At 36.5% G+C, this 7,762-nt stretch overlaps 1 protein-coding gene across 1 annotated transcript in view; it reads right to left on the bottom strand.

Moving 5' to 3' along the window:
* Positions 1 to 5,900, bottom strand: part of SLITRK6 (SLIT and NTRK-like family, member 6) — a 6,931-nt gene extending 1,031 nt beyond the window's left edge. The window contains exons 1-3 of the mRNA XM_009586684.1: positions 5,363 to 5,900; positions 351 to 2,064; positions 1 to 150 (exon numbers count right to left, since the gene is read on the bottom strand). The exon at positions 1 to 150 is cut by the window's left edge and continues 1,031 nt beyond it. Coding sequence (XP_009584979.1) covers positions 1 to 150; positions 351 to 2,049 — 1,849 coding nt within the window. The 5' untranslated portion in view covers positions 2,050 to 2,064; positions 5,363 to 5,900. The remainder of the gene's footprint in view (positions 151 to 350; positions 2,065 to 5,362) is intronic.
* Between the last annotated feature and the right edge of the window lie 1,862 nt (positions 5,901 to 7,762).

The following is a 7,762-nucleotide window of genomic DNA, read 5'->3' on the forward strand; positions in this document are numbered from 1 at the left end:
ACACAATGAGAAGTCCTAATATTAGAACAGAAAGCGGGACAGCATCTGTAAGGGACCACAGGATGGTGTCTGCAGTGTTGGCAGTAGTAGAAGAAGTTGTCACTACCACAAAACTGGCATGAGTTGGTAGGGCAGGGCTGTTTATTAAACCTGGACACAAGACTTCACTGTTCAGGGATTTCAGTTCTTTTTTTGCTAGGTGTCAATGAGAAGTCCTAATATTAGAACAGAAAGCGGGACAGCATCTGTAAGGGACCACAGGATGGTGTCTGCAGTGTTGGCAGTAGTAGAAGAAGTTGTCACTACCACAAAACTGGCATGAGTTGGTAGGGCAGGGCTGTTTATTAAACCTGGACACAAGACTTCACTGTTCAGGGATTTCAGTTCTTTTTTTGCTAGGTGTCCTGGAGATTTACAAAAAATATCACCCATCATTGTATTCTTACTCAGTTTTTGTATCCATTTTTGCAACCCAACTGAATCACAGGTACAGTCCCAGGGGTTGTCTTCAAGTTCAATTTGTACCAGCATATCCAGTTCATCCAAGACATTGCTTACAGGCAAATGAGCAAATTGGTTTGTTTTCAGATTTAATCTGGCGAGTGGAACACCTGAAAAGATATGGGGTGGCAAGGTTTGCAAAAGGTTGTTATTTAAGTAGAGGACCTTAAGTTTTGGCATTGTATTAAACGTCCCTGGCAAAACTTCTTTGATGGCATTATATTCAAGGTACAAGTATTCAAGGTGCTGAAGGCCAAGGAAGAGATTCTGACTCAGCTTTGTAAGATGATTTCCATTGAGATATAATTTCTGCAGCCTAGTCAGATTCATAAAGGATCCTTCCTCAAGGATTTCAATGCGATTGTTCCCCAGGTGAAGCATTTCCAGGCTGGTATAGTCCACAAAATCTGATTTCAGTAATGTCTGAATAATGTTTCCAGCTAGAATAAGTTTTTTAGGATTTGGAGGAGGGGGCCCTAAATCAGACAAACTTTCAATATTTCGCTCCTGGCAGTGCATGAGAACTCCTGAGAGCATATGGCTGGTGCAGTGACAGGGGACGGGACAATAGATTCCTGGAAACTGAGTAGTAGCCTTTGAAGTATGAAACACTGAACTTGGTTCTTTAGTAGGAGCTTTCAGGATAGGAATCACCTTAGTTGATAGGTGACTATCACTGATAGAGGTGGTTACAACCAAGGGCAGTGACCCTGAAGGATCTTCAAGTTCATTGACAGGATGAGTGGGACAAAGTGATTCTTTTTTCAACCGGCTTAAGATGCTTCCTTTGATAACTGGAGGACTATTGCATACAACGTCACCTATTATTGACTGAGGAGGCATGTTTTCCAGCCATATCTTCAGCTGCAGCAAATCACAGTTACAGGCCCATTTATTGTCTTCCAACTGGAGGTCTAGTATTCTACCAATGTGTTCCAAAAAGCCAACATAGGGCAGTGTCTGTAACTGGTTTCCGCGAAGATCTAAATGGGTCAATGGCACAAAACGAAATATGTTTGGAGGAAGATACTCAATGGCATTATCATTCAAAATAAGCACTTTAAGCCTGTTGAGCTTGCTAAAGGCACTTGCTTCTATCACTGTGATAAAATTGTTGTCTGCTTGAAGAAACTCCAAATTTTCCAATCCATGAAACGTATCTTCTTTAAGTGTTTCTAAAGAATTGTGATTGATATGCAGTTGCTTAAGAAGGCTGAGACCATTGAAAGCCCCAGGCTCGATATCTGCAATATTATTAAAACCAAGATGTAGAGAGATAGCATTAACAAGGCCAGCAAAATCATTCACGTGTAACATAGTCAGGCCATTGTTTAACAGATTAAGATGGAAAGGCTGTGATGGTGGGACATTTATTTCTGATACCATCTTGATGCCTCTTTCTTCGCAGTTTATAATCATGGTATCATCCTTTTCTTCACAGGAACACAAACTCTGACATGATCCTCTGACTGAAGAAAAAGAAGGTTGTGACTGGAAAGGATCAGATGCAACCACAACTGAATATAGAACAAAAATCCAGAGCTTCATCTTGCCCAGCAGATTCTATAAAAAAGAAAAAAGGAAAAAAAGGAAAAAGGATTTCACAGGGTTGATTTTTTTTTTTTTTTTCCTGGGGCAGGGGGGAGCAATAACCATTCCTAGTACTTGTCATTGAGCTACCTCACTTTTCAAACAATATTATATAGTGCAAAACATTTGAATGATTTCCTAAGCAGAGAAAAATATATTTAGTTTAATGTACTGAATCAATAAACACAGTTACAAGGGGACTGCTTCAGTACTTTCATGCTGATACACCAAAGTAGGAGATAATTAGGAGTATGTTGTCTTTATTTATATACCATATAAAATGTTTTGGCAGTGGACAGCAGTAATAAGTTACTGCCCCGAGCAACTTATATCAAGGCCAATATAATATTTTGGATCGTTGCTTTGTGTCACCATATAGCACTGCAAATTTTATGAGTACCTTGCTAAGCTCAACTTAATGTTGTCCAGCTGCTGAAAAGAAGAAATAAGATTTGGTTTGGTTCAACAATGTGTTGTGAGCAAAAGTCCATTCAGTCAGGATACAGGGAATCTAGGGAATCTCTCCTTTGGTTCTGCATTATGTATGTAAACCAAAAGGTATTTCCTCTGCAATCCTTGTACCCCCAAACTGAAAAGGAAGTAGACAAAATAATTCTTTTTCTTTACTTAAATTTTAATGCATTTGTTATAGTTTGTGGATATTTAGTGAAAGCGGGAACACAGCACATTGTAGTGTAATATGTTTGTATACAATATACACATAAAATAATTGTGTACATAATTAAAATTAAAAAGAAGAGAGAACTGACAATGCAGTACATGTCAGAAGAAACAGGTAGGCAAAGGGCAAACATTTTTTTGAGATTAATTATTAGAGTCCTTCCAATTATTGTAATCATTAATTACTGCAAAAATTCTGAAATATACATGAACTAACTGTGGTTTACAAGTTAAAAATCACCACCAGTATCATCCGTATGTTATGTAACTTAAATTATCATCTGTCAAGCTGATCTTGAACTTTGCAATACCAGATAAATGCATCATTACAGTACAACTATGGAGTCACAAGCAAAATTTACACGTTGAAATCAAGCGTTTGTTATCATTGGTTTGAATTAATTTATGGTACACTCCATTTGAAGATTCTGTTTCTTTCTGTCAAGGCTGTTTAATTAGCAAGAACAATGGTAATTCTTGATATATGAGATGGAATGAAATCACTATTTATAATCTTTAATTATATTTCCACATTTCCTAAAAGAAAAAAAAAAAAAAATCTTACAATGGAATGGATTATTTAAAACACAAGAACTTTTTTGGGGTGCGCCATTTATTCTAGGACTGAACTAAGCAGGTTTCTTAAGTAATCCATCTAATAAAGGTCACTTGATCTTTCAAAGTAAGCTATTGAAACATGGAGTACAGAATGTCACTACACAATTAACTAGCTGAGGGGTTAATTTCTGAAACATTAGAACCTTTTACAAGAATCTATTCAATTACATGCATGAACATTCTTATAGTGTGGCTATGATTTGGCATCTCATCAATACATATTTTAATTATCATTTGTCACTAGCAACATCATTTCTCAAGACTTCCCTTAAAATGGATTGCAAAGATTTATACATGCAGGCACTTAAGTGCTGTGGTATGAGTATTACACACACACACATACAAAAGCAACAACAGCAAATATGTGCACAGTGAATTATGTTTTTCTCCTTTACTAGTTCCTGATAAGTGGGAGTAGGTGTATGAGTTTAGAAGTGGTAAGTGCAATTCAGTGTGAGAAAAAGTGTCCCTAAAAATATGACCTTTTATCTTTGTTTCAGTAGAATGAATAATTTTTTGTCTCATGTAACACTCCTTGAACTCCAGCTGCCTACAGTTAATATATATGTCTTTAAGTTTGTTTTCCCAAGAAGTATTGGATAAGACACAAGATGTCAAGATGTTATTTTGAAGTATGCAGAATAATTCTAGGATCATATTATGCTACGGATTTATTCTTGCTTTATATGCATCAATATCCTTTCCAGTGACCCAAGGTAAAAAAATCCAGGCTCTTGACACAGATGCCGGCTTCAAACCTACTGCATGACTAATTAGACTTTATTTCTGTACACTTTTCCTCTTTAGGAATTCCAGCTTCAATCTGCATCAAATTCAAACTGCACTTATAAAGTCCCTGAGCAAAATTAAATGGGGAAAAAAAAAAAAAAAAATCTGAAAAGCATGTTGCATTCTAGTGCATATTGAGAAATTAGGTTATAAAAAAATGAAAGCCCTCCTCTCAGAGATGAAAGTAACAACATTTGTAACCAATTGGAAAACATTCCCATTTTAATCATCATCATACTTCTGTGGGCAGCACTGCCAGAACTCTCACACACACATATACACACAACAAAAATTAATAGGAGACTTGTATTCTTTTTTCCCCTTTTCCAATTTTCTTTTTGGTCTGAACGCTCAGGTACATGTAATGAAGCTCTCAGTGGGCTACTATTGTAAAATAAAAACTGCTTTCAAGTAACAGATGATCAACATTTAACTGAAAGAATTCACAATAAAATAAAATTTAATTTAAAAGACTTGACAAAGCTGACCTTTTTCTGTTTCATGTGGTGAGGTTTTCCAGCAAATTCTGCATGGTAACTTAAGTTTGTTTGTTTTATTTGCTTTCATGTAAGTCACTACTAACTGCATACTGTAACTAAGATTTTTGCAGTAGGAATTCTAAAAGACTAAAAAATGTCACAGTCCTTTCTACGAGGCAAAGTTGAATATTTTCAGAAGTAGTCACCTTACAGCAAAGGCATCACATGCTTGACGAGTAATAATCAACGTGGTTTTAAAATATTGAAATAGCTTGTTTCATTTTACTTGGGGTTTTGTTTTGTTGGTTGGTTTAATTTAGCTATTTTAAAAATGCATATTGAAGAATTTCAAAGCCTCAAGCTAAGAATTGATAATTTCTAAAAACCCTCCGATTGTTTATTAAATTCTGAAGGGAATCACAGTCAGATAATGTATTTAAGACCATTGCACTTCAGGAAATAAAAAAACAAACACCCATTCCTCCCCCTTCAAGGGATCTGAAATCAGTGTTTCCTTAGTACACACATTCTACACAGTTGGCAGTTTGAATAAATGCACCTGGCAGGCTGTTTGAAATACAGAATAAACTGCCATTATTTAACATAAAAGTTATAAAAAGTCACACAAAAAAGTAAATTCAACTGGTACTGAGAAATGAATTTCTCATATGCTAAGCTAATTAACTAACTGGAATCTTTCTTACCTGTACAGCAGTAACACTCCCTGAAACGCTCAGCAATGCACAGTTGGAGCAGCTGTTTCAATGCAATGTAATTTTTCCTTATGAAAAATGCACACTTTCTTCTGAGTTTCACTTTGCTGCAAGCTCTGGTAATACTACAGCTCCATAAAGTTAAAATCCTTTTTCAGAAGACAAAGTACAAAGCGTTCAATTGAAAAAATCTTCCAAGCAGCGTGCACATTAGACCATCCTGTAAGCAGTTGTCCTTTTTCCTCAATTAAAATTCACAGCATACTTCACAGCTATGCTGACTTTTCTGCATATAGTTAACTGTTTGCAAGCATTTGGATGCAGTAAACAAACAAAATGCTCAGCAGAGCTTGACTTGATCACTTGGTTTGTCAGATTTTTAGATCCAAGCTGCTTCTGTGTTCTCTCAGTTCTTTCTAGTCTTTCTTGTTAGCTCAGTTTGTTATTAGTCAGATTGCCAGGGGCTGGGAGGTAGGCGTAAATAAAGAGACTTCTTGGCTTTTGACTCAGCCTTTAAGCCCTTCCCCACCAGAGAGCTTTAATCTGCCAATGTCATTTAATACAAGATACAGCTCCACCTTGAGACAGATCAGCTCCTCCTCCTCCTGCAATTTCTCTCACCTCCTTTTTCCCTTATCTAAGTGAACCTCGGAAAGTAAAATTCAGCCAAATATCTTCTAGATTGCTTAAGGTCTGTTAACTGCTCATTTTGCAAAACAGTAAACATCCACTGCAGCTCTTGCAGTTTGTTCTCTTGGGCAGATCTTGCATTTAGTTTATATCTGCAAATGCTTGGTTTAGAAACTGAAAGCATTCCAGCCCAAATACACTCCACAAAACACACCACAAGGGAAACCTTGTCCTCTGGAAAATATGTCTATCACAATGAAGTGCAAGATTAATCAGACATATAAACGAGACAGTACAGCTCTCAATCCAGTCCACTCAATGTGACTGGGGTAGGGATGAATATGTATAGTTGTACATACTTTATTCCTGAAAAAAATAAATTGAGGAATATTAGTGCTTATGCTTGCACAAAGATTGCCATCAGTCCCTTTTAAAACTGCCCATCTTGTTCTGTAGGAAGAAAACTGGGTTCATTGTAATTGTCTGTTTTGCAGATGTTAGCATAGTGTGTTGGTATCCATCCATGTGAGATTGTATTGTATTTGCATGAAACATTGCTCTGATAAAAAACAGTCTGGTTTTTTATCAGGGGTGGGGTGGGGGTATTCTTAAAGGCATGTATCATGCTTAAGGTATTATTTTCTTTGTGCTCATAAACAAGTGATTAACAGATACAGTAGAGCTACAGGACAGGAAAATGTTTATTCCATGCAAGGAAGATTTTCCTCATTCCTTCTGCACTGCATGGGATGGTTTTATATGCTGCAAATGCTATTTCCTTGTTCATCCCACTGACACGGAGCCGCAAAACCTTTTGGTGAGCAACAATAGATCTGGTGCTTCGGCGTATTTACCCTGTAAAGCATACAATTTCTGTTTTGTTCTTATTGTGTCATGGATTACTTTACAGATTGTTTACCACAGCCTCAGTACCGTCAGATTCCGGTAACTTCTTTTGTGCTGATAGCTCTCCAGATGGCTTCATTGGCCTTTGAAGGGGTATTGTGACATACTGTTCCATGTGATGAAGGCTATCAAGATCTTTTCATATATATATACACACATATGTGTATGTTTATGTATATAGGCATAAGAATATATGTCTTGGCTTATTAAGATGACTTTTTAATACTTAATTTTCTACAGAAAAAAAAATAATTTAGCAAAATAATAAAAAAAAAGATAAAATATTGCTAAGAATCAGCAACAATTTGATTTCCATTCATTTCAACACATCCCTTATTTGATTGCATTTTGCTACTTTTAACAATGAACTTTGCCACTCTATCTTGACTTGCAAATATTTTACTGTTAAAGCTCAAAGATTCTCAGCTATCTGTGTCTGGCCAAATAAATAATAATATTCTTTCTTCGTTGTGAGTTTATGAATTGTAAGTCAAACGCTTTCTAATTTTAACTGAACATTTTACAGGTGCTCACACTTCACTTGAGGTTGATTGTTTGATATGGAGAAAATATATATATATATTCATACAAAAATTAAAACAACATCGTTCTTTGCTTTTCAGTTAACATCTACAAGAGTAAAACCTGATCACAAAAATATTTCCAGAAATCAACTACTAAAAAACACTGTCTCCCACAGCATTCTCCTAGAGAAGCTGGCAGCTCACGGCTCAGACAGGTGCACTCTTCGCTGCGTAAAAAACTGGCTGGATGGCCGAGCCCAGAAAGTTGTGGTGAACGGAGTTAAATCCAGTTGGCGGCCGGTCACGAGCACCAGTTTTGAGGCCAGTCCTG

Source organism: Fulmarus glacialis, unplaced genomic scaffold, assembly GCF_000690835.1.
Source record: "Fulmarus glacialis isolate BGI_N327 unplaced genomic scaffold, ASM69083v1 scaffold24121, whole genome shotgun sequence".
Classification (NCBI taxonomy): Eukaryota; Metazoa; Chordata; class Aves; order Procellariiformes; family Procellariidae; genus Fulmarus; species Fulmarus glacialis.